The 19,797-nt window shown below is 48.0% G+C and overlaps 1 protein-coding gene across 2 annotated transcripts in view; it reads left to right on the forward strand.

Moving 5' to 3' along the window:
* The first annotated feature begins 2,586 nt into the window (after positions 1-2,586).
* Positions 2,587-19,797, forward strand: part of RBM45 (RNA binding motif protein 45) — a 46,105-nt gene continuing 28,894 nt past the window's right edge. For both annotated transcript variants that reach the window (XM_085893102.1, XM_085893101.1), the window contains exons 1-3: positions 2,587-3,132; positions 5,504-5,626; positions 19,574-19,700. In XM_085893102.1, the coding sequence (XP_085749228.1) occupies positions 2,812-3,132; positions 5,504-5,626; positions 19,574-19,700 (571 nt within the window). In that variant the 5' untranslated portion in view covers positions 2,587-2,811. The remainder of the gene's footprint in view (positions 3,133-5,503; positions 5,627-19,573; positions 19,701-19,797) is intronic.

Here is a 19,797-nt window from a genome sequence, read left to right on the forward strand (position 1 = left end):
GGAGCTCTCCTGCGTGGAGCTGTCCTGCGTGGAGCTCTCCTGCGTGGAGCTCTCCTGCGTGGAGCTCTCCTGCGTGGAGCTCTCCTGCGTGGAGCTCTCCTGCGTGGAGCTCTCCTGCGTGGAGCTCTCCTGCGTGGAGCTCTCCTGCGTGGAGCTCTCCTACGTGGAGCTCTCCTGCGTGGAGCTCTCCTGCGTGGAGCTCTCCTGCGTGGAGCTCTCCTGCGTGGAGCTCTCCTACGTGGAGCTCTCCTGCGTGGAGCTCTCCTACGTGGAGCTCTCCTGCGTGGAGCTCTCCTGCGTGGAGCTCTCCTGCGTGGAGCTCTCCTGCGTGGAGCTCTCCTGCGTGGAGCTCTCCTGCGTGGAGCTCTCCTGCCTGGAGCTCTCCTGCGTGGAGCTCTCCTGCGTGGAGCTCTCCTGCGTGGAGCTCTCCTGCGTGGAGCTCTCCTGCGTGGAGCTCTCCTGCGTGGAGCTCTCCTGCGTGGAGCTCTCCTACGTGGAGCTCTCCTGCGTGGAGCTCTCCTGCGTGGAGCTCTCCTACGTGGAGCTCTCCTGCGTGGAGCTCTCCTGCGTGGAGCTGTCCTACGTGGAGCTCTCCTGTGTGGAGCTCTCCTGCGTGGAGCTCTCCTACGTGGAGCTCTCCTGCGTGGAGCTCTCCTGCGTGGAGCTCTCCTGCGTGGAGCTCTCCTGCGTGGAGCTGTCCTACGTGGAGCTCTCCTGCGTGGAGCTCTCCTGCGTGGAGCTGTCCTACGTGGAGCTCTCCTGCGTGGAGCTCTCCTGCGTGGAGCTGTCCTACGTGGAGCTCTCCTGCGTGGAGCTGTCCTACGTGGAGCTGTCCTACGTGGAGCTCTCCTGCGTGGAGCTCTCCTGCGTGGAGCTCTCCTGCGTGGAGCTCTCCTGCGTGGAGCTGTCCTATGTGGAGCTCTCCTGCGTGGAGCTCTCCTGCGTGGAGCTCTCCAAGAGCCACGTCTTGCTTCACAAGACACGGCTAAAATAGAAATAAACAGAAGAAAAACAATACCCCAATAGCAAGGCTTTCTTTAAGTATATCAGGGGAAAAGAACAGGTTAGGACCAGTGTGGGCCCATTGAGGAATAACACCGGGAGAGTGGTTAGTGATGAAGGTGAGATGGCAGGCTTATTAAACAGGTATTTTTCTTCAACTTTTACACAAGAACAGTCAGGAGAATTGCCAATAGCTGAGAGTATCTATCGAGGAGATGAGGAAGGGCTTTTTACAGAAGAACCAGAGTGGAGGAAGTAAAGGAACAGCTCGGTAATCTAAGAGTAGATAAGGCTCCAGGTCCAGATAATATACCACCGATAGTGTTGAGAGAGGTGGCTGAGCAGGTAAACGAGATGTTAACAGATATTTTCAACAGCTCACTGGAGTCAGGACAGGTACTGGAGGATTGGAGAGTAGCAAATGTAACACCATTATTTAATAAAGGATCCAGAGAAGAATTGAGAAACTATAGACCTGTTGGTTTGACTTCAGTTGTGGGGAAGGTTGTTAGAGACATTAATTAAGCACCAAATGAGGAACCATTTTTACAAATACAAACTAATTAAAGGTAGTCAGCTTGGGTTTACCAAAGGTAGTTCCAGTTTAACAAATCTTTTAGAGTTTTTTGAAGCAGTGTCTGATTGGATGATGAGGGAAAGGTAGTGGACATAGTATATCTCGACTTTAAGAAGGAATTTGTTAAGGTACCACATCGGAGGTTGTTAGCCAAAGTGAGGGCTTGTGGAGTGGATGGTCAGGTAGTTAATTGGATTGCAAACTGGCTTAGTGATAGGAAGCAAAGAGTGGCTGTAAGTGGGAGGATGTAAGTAGCGGGATATCTCAAGGATCAGTACTCGGACCATTACTATTCATTATTTACATCGATTTGTATAACGGGGTGAAGAGTAAGATTTCCAAATTTGCAGATGACACAAAGCTTGGAGGTGAGGTGGATAGCAGAGGGGATGGTGATGAGATGCAGGAAAGTATTGATACTTGTACAGATTGGGAAAAAAGATTGGCAGATGTAATTTAATATGACATTTTGTATGATTTTTCGGTAGTTTGAGTATTGATGGGTGATTGTGTTCGGAGTGCTGTTGTTGGGGGTCTTGTCAAGGGGGTTTGTGTGGTTGATGTGTGTTTTTAAACAAACCCATGCCCCCTCCCCGAGAAGAAGAAAAAAAAAAGTACAAAAACTATTTAAAAAAAAAAACCCATAAACAAATTTATTTCATTCATCAAAAAGGTTTTTTGGTATTTTCTTCCTTGGATCTTGTGTACATGGGTTGGTGCGGTGTTCGCGCAGGCACGATGGGCTGAATGGCCTCCACATGCGTTAGATTTCCTTGTAACAAATCATACGGTTGCTGTAATCCCTGACGGTGTAATTCGTTGTAGTAACACGTAATCGACCTGTGATGTGGGGGAATCACCACACAGTGTAATAACACTACTTCGAATGATTCACATGATTTTTTTTATTGGGTTTAATTCCATTTTCATAATTTTTGAAACTAAATCTTTCGTTTGGAAAAAAAGAGATTTTTTTTCTCCATATTTTTAAAGTCGCACCCCCCACCCCCCCCGCAATTCCCCCGCATTCCCCAATTACCAACAGAAAAGCGCGGTCGGTGTGTCTGTGTCCGGTGAATACCTGTCAGTAGGTTTATCGCAAACAATCGTCGTCTTTTGACAAATCAACACGCGACGTCTGGTACGTGTCGAGACGTCGATCGCGGGAATAGTTCGTCGCCGAAGTGATCGGTCCGTGTTGGCGTCAACGAGCTGAAGGAAAAGGCCGCAAAATGGCGTCTCCCGGTGAAAGAGATCGAGAGAATGATAAAGACAGGGATAGAGAAATGCATAGTGGTTACCGCGGTTACGTGAACCTGCACGAACCTCCCAACAGTCGCCTGTTCCTCGTTGTCAGTCGGTCGACGACGGAAAGGGAATTGAGAGAGATGTTTGATAAATTCGGTGAAATCCAGGACATATTGTCTGTGAAAGACAAGTTTACCAAAGAGGCCAAAGGGGTGGCGTATGTGAAGTACGGCAAGTCGTCACAGGCATGCCGGGCCATGGAAGAGTTGAACGGAAAATCCCTGAGTGACGGCAAACCCATGAAGGTTCGTCTGAGTGTGGACTGTTCGTGGTTGAACCTTATGAACTTCCTGATGGTTTCCACATCCAAACCCACATGTTTTGCAATTTTAACTTTGCCTTCCCCCTCGATACCGTCCTTTTCATTGTCGGCAACAACCATTTCTGTTTGTACGTAACCTCGTTTCCTATCCTCCCTAGTCCCGCGCGCTCCTCCACGGCGCCACACCCTCCCGTCCCCACGTGCCCTCCACGGCGCCACACCCTCCCGTCCCCACGTGCCCTCCACGGCGCCACACCCTCCCGTCCCCACGTGCCCTCCACGGCGCCACACCCTCCCGTCCCCACGTGCCCCTCCACGGCGCCATACCCTCCCGTCCCCACGTGCCCCTCCACGGTGCCATACCCTCCCGTCCCCACGTGCCCTCCACGGTGCCATACGCTCCCGTCCCCACGTGCCCCTCCACGGTGCCATACGCTCCCGTCCCCACGTGCCCCTCCACGGCACCATATCCTCCCGAGTCCCGCGCGCTCCTCCACGGCGCCACACCCTCCCGTCCCCACGTGCCCCTCCACGGCGCCATACCCTCCCGTCCCCACGTGCCCTACACGGTGCCATACGCTCCCGTCCCCACGTGCCCCTCCACGGCGCCATACCCTCCCGTCCCCGCGTGCCCCTCCACGGCGCCATACCCTCCCGTCCCCACGTGCCCCTCCACGGCGCCATACCCTCCCGTCCCCACGTGCCCCTCCACGGCGCCATACCCTCCCGTCCCGACGTGCCCCTCCACGGCGCCATACCCTCCCGTCCCCACGTGCCCCTCCACGGCGCCATGCCCTCCACGGCGCCATACCCTCCCGTCCCCACGTGCCCTCCACGGTGCCATACGCTCCCGTCCCCACGTGCCCCTCCACGGCGCCATACCCTCCCGTCCCCGCGTGCCCCTCCACGGCGCCATACCCTCCCGTCCCCACGTGCCCCTCCACGGCGCCATACCCTCCCGTCCCCACGTGCCCCTCCACGGCGCCATACCCTCCCGTCCCCACGTGCCCTCCACGGCGCCATATCCTCCCTAGTCCCGCGCACTCCTCCACGGCGCCATACCCTCCCGTCCCCACGTGCCCCTCCACGGCGCCATACCCTCCCGTCCCCACGTGCCCCTCCACGGCGCCATACCCTCCCGTCCCCACGTGCCCCTCCACGGCGCCATGCCCTCCACGGCGCCACACCCTCCCGTCCCCACGTTCCCCTCCACGGCGCCATACCCTCCCGTCCCCACGTGCCCTCCACGGTGCCATACGCTCCCGTCCCCACGTGCCCCTCCACGGCGCCATACCCTCCCGTCCCCGCGTGCCCCTCCACGGCGCCATACCCTCCCGTCCCCACGTGCCCCTCCACGGCGCCATACCCTCCCGTCCCCACGTGCCCCTCCACGGCGCCATACCCTCCCGTCCCCACGTGCCCCTCCACGGCGCCATACCCTCCCGTCCCCACGTGCCCTCCACGGCGCCATATCCTCCCTAGTCCCGCGCACTCCTCCACGGCGCCATACCCTCCCGTCCCCGCGTGCCCCTCCACGGCGCCACACCCTCCCGTCCCCACGTGCCCTCCACGGCGCCACACCCTCCCGTCCCCACGTGCCCTCCACGGCGTCACACCCTCCCGTCCCCACGTGCCCTCCACGGCGCCATATCCTCCCTAGTCCCACGCGCTCCTCCACGGCGCCATACCCTCCCGTCCCCGCGCGCCCCTCCACGGCGCCACACCCTCCCGTCCCCACGTGCCCCTCCACGGCGCCATACCCTCCCGTCCCCACATGCCTCTCCACGGCGCCATACCCTCCCGTCCCCACGTGCCCCTCCACGGCGCCATACCCTCCCGGCCCGCGCATCCTCCACGGCGCCACACCCTCCCGTCCCCGCGCGCCCCTCCACGGCGCCATACCCTCCCGTCCCCGCGCGCCCTCCACGGCGCCACACCCTCCCGTCCCCGCGCGCCCCTCCACGGCGCCATACCCTCCCGTCCCCGCGCGCCCCTCCACAGTGCCATACCCTACCATCCCCGCGCGCCCTTCCGCGACGCCATACCCTCCCGTCCCGTGCGCTCCTCCATGGCGCCATACCCTCCCATCCCCTCCGCCGCGCCATACCCTCCCATCCCCGCGCTCCCCTCAGCGGCGCCATCCCCGCGCTCCCCTCCGTCACCGTGCCCTCCCGTTCCCGACCCTCCGAACGCGACCCCCATCCCCAAGCTCCCATGGCTCCGAGCAACCCTCTTTCACCCCGACTCCACCCTAGGTTGTCACTCTGTGTGAGATCCTTATTGCTGTACTTACAACTTGTTTGGTGTTCTCTTCTTTGAGATGCAACATTGTGTAAACTGTGTCCATCCTGTAGGTTTTGATTGCTCAGTCAAGATCATCAAGTTGTGGAAGAGATGTGGAAGATGAGGATCTTACCCGAATTTTTGTGATGATCCCCAAAAGTTTTACCGAAGAAGACTTGAAGTCAAACTTCCAGGTTTGTGTTGACCAGAAATCGGATTGCAGGCATAATTAAATAAATTTAATTCCCCGTGTGCCACCTGTTTCCCCCCCCCATGTGCCCTGCCCCGTCCTCCCCGTGTGCCCCCTGTCTGTCCCCCCGCGTGCCCCCTCCCGTTCCCCCGTGTGCACCTTGTCCCCCCATACACCCAGTCCACCCCTGCTCCCCCATCCGTCCATGCGCTGTCCGTCCCCCTGCACGCCCCCCATGTGCCCCCTGTCCCTCCGCGCACCCGGCGTCCCTCCGCGCACCCCCCCCCCCCCCCCCTGCCACCTTTGGTGATGGAAGGAATTATCTCAATCTTTTGCGCTGGTTGCTTTGCACAGGATGCAAGCGTGGGGTGTTAAAAAGGTTATGTTTTAGTTATCTTTCTATATCAATATAACAACAAGAAAAAGAGCAATCAGAGATTGCAGACCCTTGCCAGGACTTGTTTTGTGTAGTGTTTGTGAACTGGTGTGTTGCGTAATTAATAACGGACATAATTACAACTGTCACTTTATAACTGCTGGCAGTGATGACGGGGTACCAAAACGTCCCGCTTTGATACAGCCCAACTCTGATTGGACACCTGACCCTGACCCATGACGTTTTCTATGATTGTTCAATTGAATTTAGAATGGCATCTATCTATAATTCCAGCAATGTGTGTGTGTTCATGTGTGTGCGTACGTGCGTGCGTGTGTGAGTGAGACTGCTGTTTCTCGACAACCACTGGTCCGGTCTGATTGAAACTTGCCAGGTATATTGCTGGGGACCTGAGGATGTGCCTTTTCAAGGTTTGATATTGTTGCGGATTCGCGCCCGCCGGCGTGCGAACGGCCACGTAACTCGAATCGCGGCACGTCGCCCACCGGACGGACAATCCCGTCGTGACCCTCTCGGACTAACGCCGGGAACTAGTCACGGGTGGACCTTTCGGCCTCACCACGATCGTGCCAATCGGCCCCCCGCGTGGGATAGGGTTGCTCGCCAAATTCGACCTACCTAAGTACCCACACGGAGGGTAGACCGGGCGATCGCACCTCGCCGCAGGTCGACTTCGGACACGGGTCACTTTAAGCGACCCGTTCCGTACTATCGCGATAACCGAGCGGTGTTATCGTCGGCCTCGACGGTTCGATTAATTATCGGGCGTTTTAGCCCACGACCAACCCTTTACGTGAAGTAAGATGGAGATTCAATAGAGGAAAAGACGAAGCGAAGCGGGAAAACAGTTCAACATAAAGCACATTTATTTCACGATGAACGGAAAGCACACATATACAATTACACCAAAAGCAAATGTAAAAGAAGAAGAAACACAATATTACACAAAAAGCAAATATAAAAGAGAAACACAATGCAGATCTATTACCGACTACGCGAGCACACGGCAACACTTATGCAGTTTTACTTCATAGACGGCGCCGACAACACATATACCCAAAGCAAAAGAAAAGGACCACCCTCAAGGATGAGGCGGGCCCGGGGCCGAGACCGCGTCGGGCCTACCCGTCTGGTGATGATCCGCAAAATGGCGCTGGCGCCCCGACTCTGCGGGCCTCGCTGGGACTGCCTGGTATGGGGTGGGGACGGGGCCCACTTCTCGCACTATCTCAGCGCGGGGGGAAACAGGAGGGGGTTGTTGATGCTCGGGGATGGAGGATATCTCCCTGTCTCGGGTCCCGCGACGAGCGTCTCCACCACGACCTCGGTCGCGCCGCCGGCCTCTCCCTCCGCAGCTCCCCGACTCCGACACGAGCACCCCCTCGACCGCCTTCGCCGCCGCCACCTCTCCACAGCTCCGTCCTCTTCACTCTGACTACTACCACTTCTTCCCAGCTCCACCGACAACTCCCCTGACTGACGAACGCGGTCGTTTATATCCCCCGTGGCCTCGCTCCTTCACCTTTGACCCTTTACCTCCGACCCTTCACCTCTAACTGGCTCCCCATTGGACCGAGGAAAAGTGGGCGTGAATGCTTTTTGATCCATGAATTTGCATATAGCGACCACACTCCAACGTACCTGGAGGCGGGGCCAAATCGCCCCACGCTCACCGATAGGACGGAACAGAAGTGGGCGTGAGTCGTTTTTGATCCGTTTTCTTCGGAAAGGCCGGCGCTTTTGCACCCCTGCTCGGTGCGCGCCCTGCACGAGTCCAGTATCGGTGCCCACAAGCGGCGTGGGAATGACGGTGATGCGATGGTTGCGAGGGCGAGTTGTGACGGTAAAGGTCGTGGCTGTTGTTGTGAAGCGGCGTTGCGGTTGGTGGTTGTTGTGTGATGGCTGTTGAGACGTGGTTGGTGGTGGTAGTGATGGCGGCTGGTCCAAAATAAAGATAGTAAAAGAAAAACGGCTATCCTGAAGGGTCGCAGCCCGAGTGAATGACATTTATTCCCGCTAAACAACGGGTTTGGGCCTAACTACACATATACTTACAGAGATATCTCACCTAAGGGACCTGAATGGTGGTTTGCGAATTTCGTCAACCACAACAATATTAATTGGACAAGTGCCTCCCAAGTTATGGCCATTAATTTAACAACCAATGACAAGACACGTTGTTGCGTGCGCGTGACCGATGGGGGAAGGGAAGCTCAGCCACGGTCCCCATTACAGGTTACAACGTACGGGCTTCCGGAGAGTGGTGACTTCGTGTATTCTAATAATTTCTCGATTTCTTATGTGCATTTATAGATAAACACAATGCCCCAAGTTATGATCGTTTTCATATTAGACGGCGCATAAATTTCGGTAACATCAGAGTGAGCTGGTATGCTCCGAACCAGGAAGTAATTTTTTTTTCTCTCTTCTCTTCTCTTTTTGTTTTTCCTTGCGACGACATTGCGAAAAGGCAAAATACGTTGGCACTAATTGAATAATTGGCCATTAAAACTAAATTGCGAATAATCGTAACTGCGATATGCGAACTTCCGGGCCATGCACGTACGGGCACACAAGAGCGAACAAACGGCCTGTGTGGTTGTTGTTTCTTGCTCGTTTGAATGTTAATGTTTATTTAAAAAAATTTTTTTTTTTTTTTACGGGCACGTACGAGTTAAAATAAATTCGATTCAAATCAAATGGAAGACCAAATAGGTACAGTCCTGCATTGGAGTCATCAGAAGGACCCCAAACAAGTAAAAAGAAAAGATGAAGTCATCAGGAGGAACCTGGATAGGATTCACATTTTAGTTTCTACTTCTCTTCCCTCAAACCTATCCAGGCACAGCCAAGTGAGCCTTATTCAATGAACAAAACGAAAAATTAAATTATTATGGCTGCCATACCATGCATCTGATCAGGTTAAAATTTATAACACACCTTCCCCATCACTGCTTGATCATAATTGTGAAGTTTCATGTCGAACGATGAAGTGGTTCAAGAGAAAGAATTTAAAAATAAATATTTTCACTCATTCCAATATGGCTCCCAGACAAATTTATCTGTCCTATTACACGGCCTCATAGCCTCAGGACTCTTACGCATTGACTTGTACATTGTGTGCATGCTAATACAAGTTACTTGTCAACTCTAGAGTCCCGACTGATCCGATAAATCCGTCCGTCTGACTTCTCCGATAAATCTGCTGTGCTGTAGCTTTCTTTTATTATTCTCTTTTCTTCATTGTTTTCTACTGGCGCTACATGACAACAGCAGGAATAAAATAAATAAAAATGCAACAGAACGTCAGATTTATCAGACTACTCTAGACAATTGTGTCGCAAGGTATGTTCGGCACACAAGTTTTCATCGTATCCGCACAGCGAGATTACTTCGTTTTATGTGCGGAGAGATACGGCCGATGACATGCGCTGGCCTTACGATTCATTGGCCGCGGAGAAACATATCCGCTGCGCTGGTCGCGTCACCTCACTAAAATATTTCTGATATCGAGCAGTATGCAAGTCGAATTTACATTATTGAATTACGAATAGGGTTTTGTCTAATCAGTTGTTATTGCCAAGTCTTCCTTCGATGTCCTCCCGATCATCATGAACGCCGGGAATTTCATCGCCAGTTTCCTCTGCTTGTCCGACTTCGTGCTCGAACTGGTAAGGCCGTATTTCATTTTCAGCTGCCTGAACTTCACCTCCCGCGACTACGTTATCCGACAATTCTCCATCTGATTCAGACCAAAATCCTTCATTTCTCTCACACTCACCATCGCTATCAGACAAATCAAAGTCCATGTCATCCATTATTCAAAACCAAATGTTTGATTTCTTTAAAGCGGAATTGAACGAAGCGAATGAGTCGACCAATCAAATGTGGAAACGCACAGAAAGCCAATACAATCACGTAGACCACCCACCCGAGTAATTTACGTGCAGCCTTTGTCGTCCTGCAGTTGACGTCATGTGGGTTACGGAATTTTTAGGGGCGTTCCCGAAGAGGTTTGTTTTTTAAATTTTAAATTTTAAAGAACGAGTATTGTGAAAAAAACATTGTCAGATCTGAAATCACGATGAAAAACTCCAAATGGACATATATATATATATATATATATATATATATATATATATATATATATATATATATATATATATATATATATATATATATATATATATATATATATATATATATATATATATATAGTTGCGTGACATGGAAGATTGCATTTCATTGGGCAAGATTGCGTGAGTAATAAAATGGCCTTGAGTCGGCCATCTTGGATGTGATTTCGAAAATATATGATGTGCATTTGTAAGCCATCATTTATTCTCTTTTTGCCAAGTTTGAATAAGATTGGTAAATGCATGTCTGAGAAATGGGTGAGCACGTGTTCAATACCGGGTGTTTTTACATCAAAAATGGCCGCCATTCTACGAGTGATCCATCTTTGATGCGATCGCAAAATAAAGTGAGTTGCACATAAGGGTGGCCTTTGTGATATAAAGAGAAAAATGAAAGTTGGAAATTTGTTACTCTCACTCCTGCAGTTTGTGTGGTTCCTCGTAAAAACCATGTGTACCACATATTTTTGAAATCCAACAATATTTAGAGGTCACCCCCGTTTGTTGAAGTTTGCTGAGGTATCCAGGCCCCCCTTCTTCAACAACAGGTATTAGCCGCTCGGTAAAGGGGATGCGCCCTTTATTTCCGGTTCAACAGAATCAATCAAATACTACTACTTTCTTGAATTCATCCTAAAGAAAGAGAATGATTCGTGAAAAACAGATGCAATGAGAGCGAGCAGCAGAGAACCACTTGGCAAGTCAGCCTGAGCCACACTGAAATGAACTGGCAACCATCAGTGGGGTGGGCAAGGGGGGTAAGGGTGGCAACACGGAGACAAAACAGTCACAGCTACAACTTCTATCAAACAGTATTTTATGCCTGTATAATATACACTTTTATACAGCCATAAAGTAATGTTTGATGGTAGTTGTAGCTGTGGCTGTGGCTGTGTTTGTTTTGTGAATATAACGTAATGGTAAAATTTCAACTCATGAGGGCAACCTCTTAATATTTTTTGATTTCAAAAATATTTGGTACACATCGTTTTTACTCGGTACCGAACAAATTCGGGGGGTGAGAGACACATATTTAAAACTTTCGTTTTTAAGGGCCACCGTTGCACGTGCACGCCATTATGTACTGTGCTTGTGCCAAGTTTGAACAAAATTGGGCCATGCATGTTGAAGAAATGGTTGGGGACACGGTTAAGTAACAAAATGGCCACCAGTTAGCCATCTGGGGTACCGAACAAATTCGGGAGGGTGAGAGAAACATTTCAAACTTTCATTTTTAAGGGCCACCCTTGCACGTGTATACCATTATGTACTGTGCTTGTGCCAAGTTTGAACAAAAGTGGCCCATGCATGTTGAAGAAATGGTTGGGGCATTCCATGTCAAGTGTACACATTTTTCAGCGAAATTTTGACACATCGTCTCAGATTTCACTCTTTTTTTTGTGCAAGTGTTTGTATCCACGATAAAACATTGTGTCAATTTTCAGACGTGGGGGCCCATTTTAGCCCCCCTCCCCAAATTTGGGCGCCCCCGGTTGATCCACAATCTTCCAGTGGCCATATCACAGGTTGTCGTGATCCGATTTGGATGATCTTGGTATCAAAATCCTCGTAAAAGCGAGATCTTTCGAATCGCGTGAAGTAAAATCACTCCGAAACAGTAATTTAAAAAGTTATAGTTTGGGGCGCCCTTTGACCTTGGACGTGAAGCTGCCCCCCCCCCCAGCCAAACCGATGATCCCGATTTTTTTATTTATTTATTTATTTATTTTTTTTTTGTGTGAGAATACCCCTTCATACACTCCAACACCTCAGCATAAATGAAAATGGGATCTCAATGGATTCAAGTGTGATGATGGTTTTATTGTTCGGGGTCCACATATCACTAATTCTTGATTCAATATTGGGTGACGTTTGCCATCATCGTTCCAATGATGTCACCTGCTGGCAGGCGACTTTATGTCTGAAATTGACAATCATCATCTCTGTACTATTGTGTGTGTGTGTGTGTGTGTGTGTGTGTGTGTATTGTTTCGAATTCCCCGGTTCGGACAGCCACGCGCGACCTCTTCAGGCCCAACCGCAGTCGCGCGTCCGTCGAAAACCGGAATTCAGTCATAGCTTCCGGACAACTCCGGAAACCTGCTACAGGTGCCTTAACGCACTATAAACTGTCAATATTTTGTCCACGCGGTACAGGGTTAATCGCCGAATCTCGATATACCTAATTATCCGTGCAGACAGAAGTACTGAGAATTTATACCTCGACGGAACTCGTACGGAAACGAGCCGCTAAGCGCGCTCGTTCCGTGTGCGATGCCGAGCGGTTTTAATCGCCAAGTTCCTTCGGACCAAATAACCACTTTTATTTAGCTTTAATAGCCTGCTAATTACCCGAACGCGCCGTGGAAGTCAATGGGAGGAAATGACGCAACGAGCAGATTGACATTCAAACAATGGGGTCATTTATTTCAAATAAGCAATCAATGGGGGATGGGGACATGATACGAGCAAAGCCGACATCCGGTTTCTATTTATTATGTACAGGCACGCACTTAACCAACAATTCTACTTAAGACGACAAGGCGCCACAGAACACTTTCATACAAAACCCCAGAAAAGAAACGGGCTCATGAGCCTTTATTCAAACTCTGAGCCTGGATGACCGTAGGCTCACAAGAGGCCGGGCAGGTTTCCTGACCGCCCCTTGTGACGGCTCTAAAGTCTTCGGGTCGGTGACCCCTGGTGTCTCTTGCTTGACCCTCGTGTCGCAACTCTTCAGTTGCTTGAGCGGCCGGGCGGCTTGAGCAGCCTGGCGAGCGGCTTGCTCGGTTCCCCTTGGTCGTCCGGCCCTCACCACGGCCTGGTCGGTCGGGCCTGGCCGGCGACTCGTTCGGAGGAGTGAACGGGTCTTTTTCTCTTTTAGTTGATGCTCTTTGGGACCCGTTCACTACCTCAGCGACGTTGCTCGACCGTCTCGGGGCCGTTCGCCCGGACCACGACGCAGCTTGCTCGACTCCACCGCAGCTGGCAGGACCTCTGGCACGCGCTCCTCTCCGGCTGTTCTCTGACGACCTCCGACTCTCGTCTGGCACTCTCTGACTTCTCCGATGCTCACTCCACCCTCCTCCGACCGGCGCTCTCCACCGCTCCCCTGCTGACTTCTTCACCACCGACACTCGACTCGACCTCTGCGACTCGACTCCGCCCTTTTTATAAGGCTGGGCGTCCGCCCTTTGAACTCTCACCCGAGGCTGGGGCTCTGCCCACTCTTCACCTCCGACCTCACCCATCGCTGGAAACCCCAAGTCTGACGTCACTAGTTGGTTTCGGGGAAGCCGTCCTGTGATCCGATTATGCAAATTGGCTTGGCGTTGTTTGTTCAGGAGATGATGGTTGGGGTTGTTTCGTGTTGTCGGAGATGCTGGGTTGCGAAGACGGCGTTGTTTGTCGATGATGAGGAGATGACGGTTGCTGTTTGTTTCGTGTTGTAGATGCTGGGTAGTGAAGATGGCGTTGTTTGTTGAGAAGATGGTGGTTGGTGTTGTTTTAAAATAAAAGACAGAAAAAGAATAATGACTACCTCAAAAATTCACAGCCTGGCACACGAACAAACCCCTTTACACATCGGTGGGGATTCTAACCTGAAACGCATACTTATCGAAATAACTGATCTTCGGGGAACCTGAATGGTGTTCTGTGAATTTCCACAACCGCAACAGTATATATATATATATATATATATATATATATATATATATATATATATATATATATATATATATATATATATATATATATATATATATATATATATATATATATATATATATATATATATATATATATATATATATATATATATATATATATATATATACATATATATACATACATATATACATACATATATACATACATATATACATACATACATACATACATACATACATACATACATACATACATACATACATACATATATATATATATATATATATATATATATATATATATATATATATATATATATATATATATATATATATATATATCTGCCTATTGTGTCTATTGATTTTTAAGTGTACATTTTTTGTATAACCATCATCGAATTAAGTTATAAATGGGATAATCTCAGTTTTTGCACATTTTGCAGTAAGCATGGCAACTAAAGATCGAAAGGAGTTCCGAAAATACTGTTGCGATCCGTTCAGCTGCCATAAAACGAAACAACGAAAAGATCTTCGCAATGTGTCAAATGATATGTTGATGAAATTTTCTTTAAAGGTGAAAAAAGATGACAGACTTTGTACTTCATGCAGAAAAAAACTTTCTTATTTGTCACCAGAGCGTATTGAAGAATCATCTTCGACCAGTTCGAAATTATCATCAGAAGGTACTATCGAAGGCATTGCAGAATCTATTTCGACAGATGAGGACGAGGAGGTTTTTGAGCGAGAAGCAGAAGTTGACCTATTAAACCAGTCGTTATTGATGAAAGGCAAAAGCCCATTCGACAAACGAAAGCTGGAAAGGAACCCAGGGTACATTCCTGAAAATCGAAGTAAAGTGGAAGATTCTGTTTGAAAGAAATTAGAACTAGTTGCTGGACCAAGCACTGCAGAGAAAACACAAAATACAGCATCAAAATGTGATGAAAACTGCATGCCAGAGGTGATCAAAAGCCTGAAAGAAAAATACGTTGTTTTGAGCCGTTCAGAGCAAATACGAATACTGATTATATTTGCCAGGAATATGAGCATCAGAGGGATGATGAGTGAATTCAGTTGCTCCCAAAGAATGGCTGTGCAAGTCAAAAATTTAGAGAAAGAAAATGGTATGCTATCGTCTCCAAATCCCAAACAGGGTAAAATATTGCCTGACGAAGTGAAATCCGCCGTAACCGAATTTTACCAAAGTGATGAAGTCAGCCGAATAATGCCGGGAAAAAAGGACTGTGTGGTGGTCAGGAATGAACATGGAAAAGACAAAATTCAAAAGCGCCTGGTATTAAACAATCTCAAGGAACTGTTTCAGAAATTCAAAGGGAAGAACCCTGGGTTGAAAGTTGGATTCGCGAAGTTCGCCATGCTCCGTCCCTCAGAGTGTGTCCTGGCCGGTTCTGGCAGTACACACAGTGTATGTGTATGTACGATACTTCAAAATGTGAAACTCATGATGTTTGGTTTCAAAATGCCACAGATAGCCGAACTTCCGAGCTATCATCATGTGATAGCACGCAAAGTTAGTAACCCAGCACAACCGGCATGTTATTTCAGAACTTGTGAAAGTTGCCCATCAATTGAAGACTTCAAAACCGATCAACAGAGTGCTTATGAACTAGAGGATATTGATGAAATTCAGTTTAAACGGTGGACATCCTCCGACAGATCTGAACTGAGCTCCATGGTCCTGCCTTTGGAAGAATTCATTAATCAATTCTGTGAACGCGTGGTGAAATTAGTGAGACACGACTTCATTGCCAAGGCCCAATCTCAGTTTCTGAAAAATAAGAAAGACGAAATCGGTGAAGGAGAATTTGTCATTATTGGAGACTTCTCAGAGAACTATTCGTTTGTCATGCAGGATGCGGCCCAAGGATTCCATTGGAACTGCTCTCAAGCGACAATTCGCCCCTGGGTTTACTATTTCAAATCGGACGATGGCAAATTAAACCACGATTCGTTCATGATTATATCAGAATGCAATACTCATGACTTTGTCTCAGTCCACCTCTTCCAAAGAATGCTCATTAAACACTTGAAATCTAGCTTTGGAAATTCAAAGAAACTTTACTATTTCTCAGACGGTTGCGCTGGCCAATATAAGAATTGCAAAGCCTTCATAAACCGATGTCGTCACATATCAGAGGATGGAATTGACGCAGAATGGCATTTTTTGCCACAAGTCATGGTAAGGGCCCTTCAGATGGCGTGGGAGGTCCAGTCAAACGAGAAGCAACACGTGAGAGCCTGCGTCGACCTTAAGACGTCAAATTATTTCTCCAAAAGATCTTTTCGCCTTTGCTGAAAATGGTTTGAATGAAATGAAGTTTGGTTACGGGATCCACGAGGCGTATGACAAGGAAGGACGAAATCTGGAAGAAAGGTTAAAAATGGCCAAAACCATAGCTGGAACTCAAAAACTTCATGCTTTCATCCCTATTTCTGAAACTGCTCTTCAAGTACGCGATTTCAGCCTTCGCGAGGAACACCGTATCGAGTCAGCTATTTCAAAATCTTCAACTTTTAACGGGAAACTCTCAGGTTATGTCACAGTGCACTATGATGGAAAATGGTGGCTTGACTGCATCATGGAAGCCTTTCAGGACACTCATGAAGTGAAAGTGAATTTTATTCATCCAAACGGGCTCGCAAATAGTTTCTTTTTTCCTGACATTGAAGATCACTGCATTTTAGACATTTCTGATATATTTCTTTCCGTAGAACCAAAAACTGCTACAGGTAGAACCTACACAATCAGTAAAAAAAGAAACACAGCTGTCAAATAAAACATTGGTTGGCAAAAAATATTGACTATAATATGCTAGGAAAAACTCTTACTCTTACTAGTATCACTTCCAGTTCCTGCATGTGCATGTGGAAAATTTATGTACAAGTCTGAAGACGACGATGGTTCACGAGCGGTATTTGACGATGTAGATTGTTTCAGAAGTCAAGGATGAGACAATGTGATAATGTTTGACCAAGTTATAAAAATGATCAACATGATGTGGTACGAGTGACAGGTTTTCAGCTGCAAAATGTCGAAAACCTGGTTTCGTTCAACAACTTTAAAAATTTGACCTTTGCATAACCTTTAAAGGTCACAAAACAATGTTGTGGACATTAAAATAAGGAAACAGGATACGTGCTATAGCTTATTGGAGTTAGTTCGTCTAAGAGTGGTCGAAAACCCGGTTCGATTCCCACAACTTTGAAAATTTGACCTTTGTGACCTTTAAAGGTCAAATGTCAAGGATTATGACCTTTGGTGCAAAACGTCCTCTGGAACATTCCAGAAACAATATAATGTCATATAGGCTATATGGCATTTCGCACTCATCGGATTATCCATACTTTGATGAAATCAGCGTAAAAACAAACTTGAAGGGGGCGCCACAGGCAAGGTGTTTGAGATAGAGCAAAATGGTTTCATGACTTTAGGTGGGGAATGACCTCAAGATTATGCATAAAAAATATTGTCTTCCAAGCTCTCAAAGTTTGGGCGGTCGTATGATTTTTATGTCAAAATTCGAAATTTTCTAAGTTTGTGACCTTGTGACCTTGATCTTGGGACGAAAATGAAAAATCGAGCTACGTGGGGCTATGCAGGTGCCATTGGGCTAACCAAATACCGAAACCACTGCGAGATTCGACAAACCCCTCGGAGAAGATGGATTTTTATGTTGAAATCGCAATTTTCTAAGTTCGTGACCTTGTGACCTTGACCTTGGGACGAAAATGAAAGATCGAGCTCCGTTGGGCTATGCAGGTGCCATTGGGCTAACCAAATACCGAAACGTCTGCCAGATTCGACAAACCCCCTCGGAGAAGATGCAAATTGAAATCGGCTACCTCTTAAAAAACACAATTCGCACTTTTCTAAGTTTGTGACGTTGTGGCCTTGACCTTGGGACGAAAATGAAAAATCGAGCTCTGTGGGGCTATGCAGATGCCATTGGGCTAACCAAATACCGAAACCCCTACCAGATTTGACAAACCCCTCGGAGAAGAAATTTTTTTATGTCAAAATTCGCAATTTTCGTTCATGACCTTGACCTTGGGACGAAAATGAAAAATCGAGCTCCGTGGGGCTATGCAGGTGCCATTGGGCGAACCAAATACCGAAACCCCTGTCATATTCGACAAACCCCCTCGGAGAAGATGCAAATTGAAATCAGCTACCTCCTAAAAACATGTTTTTTGGGCGTGGCTCCGCCTAAAATGGGTGCACCACGCCCATTTTCAGGAAAACACAACTAGATCATGATATAAACCTCCCACCAAAATTTTGTCAGGATCGGATCAAAACCCACGGAGCTATGCTCGGGACAGACAGACAGACAGACAGACAGACAGACAGACAGACAGACAGACAGACAGACAGACAGACAGACAGACAGACAGACAGACAGACAGACAGACAGACAGACAGACATACAGACATACAGACATACAGACATACAGACATACAGACATACAGACATACAGACATACAGACATACAGACATACAGACATACAGACATACAGACATACAGACATACAGACATACAGACATACAGACATACAGACATACAGTGGTCACTTATTTTTTTTTCGTGAACATAATATACTACTGATATCGTGTATTGGAAATCTTGTGTTCAAATATTGTGCTATGTATTGTGTCCAGCACCCGAGTCCCCGAACAATAAAACCATCATCACACTTGAATCCATTGAGATCCCATTTTCATTTATGCTGAGGTGTTGGAGTATATGAAGGGGTATTCTCACACAAAAAATTGAGACCATCGGTTTGGCTGGGGAGCGGGGGCCCAAGGTCAAAGGGCGCCCCAAAGTATAACTTTTTCAATTACTGTTTCGGAGTGATTTTACTTTACGTGATTCGAAAGATCTCGCTTTTACGAGCATTTTGATACCAAGATCAGCCAAATCGGACCGCTACAACCTGTGATATGGCCTCTGGAAGATTGTGGGGCAACCGGCGGCACCCAAACTTGGGGGGGGGGCTAAAATGGGCCCATTGGTCTAAAAGTTGGTATTTTGAGTTTTTCCACCCAAGTGAATAAATGACCAACATATGGGGAGAAAATGAGGTATTAGCGTCAGGAGGGTGTGTATACTTGACATGGAATGCCCCGGTTGGGGACACGGTTAAGTAATAAAATGGCCACCAGTTAGCCACCTGGGATCTGATCTCGAAAAAATAATAACATGCATATGTTAGCCATCATTCATTATGTTTGTGCCACGTTTAAATAACATTGGTCGACGCATGCCCAAGAAATGGTTGAGGACATGTTCAACGTTGGGTTTTTTTTTAACAACTAAAATGGCTGCGAGTTGGCCATCTTTGATCTGTTCGCAAAACAAAATGATGTGCATATGTATACCATCATGTGTTGTCTTTGTGCCAAGTCTGAAGAAAATTGGTCTGTACATATATCCGCGATAAGTCTGCAGACAAACGGATGTGACCCAATCCTAAAGCCCCCTCGTTTCAGCCCAAGTCCATTGGGGTCTAAATACACACATTGATTATTTTGCTCCTTCACACATGATAGTTTAGTGGGATTCACAAATAGGAATGACATTTATTTTTTTTAAGCTGATGGAGATGAGTTGTTTGACAGCATTCCCATTCCCATTCCCACTCGTTCCATTGTTTTTCATCGTGGTAAGATTTTATTTTACTCCCATTCAAGTTGCCCTGATATTATGTTTTGGTTTTTCAGGAATTTGGTGACATTGAATATTGCAGGATTCAAAGGGATAAAGTCTCTGGCGAAGGCAAAGGTTATGGCTACGTCCGATACATGAGGCCATCTCAGGCTGCTTTGGCCATAGAAAATTCTGACAGAAGTAAGTTTCCTTTAAAAGTTGGGTAGTTACAGAATGCGGATTGTTTGTTGTGTTGTCTTTTTTTTCCCCGATTCCAAATGTACATGATTGCGATCGG

This window comes from Eptatretus burgeri, chromosome 8 (assembly GCF_056783735.1).
Source record: "Eptatretus burgeri isolate ZD-2024b chromosome 8, Ebu_testis_v1, whole genome shotgun sequence".
NCBI classification, from domain to species: Eukaryota; Metazoa; Chordata; class Myxini; order Myxiniformes; family Myxinidae; genus Eptatretus; species Eptatretus burgeri.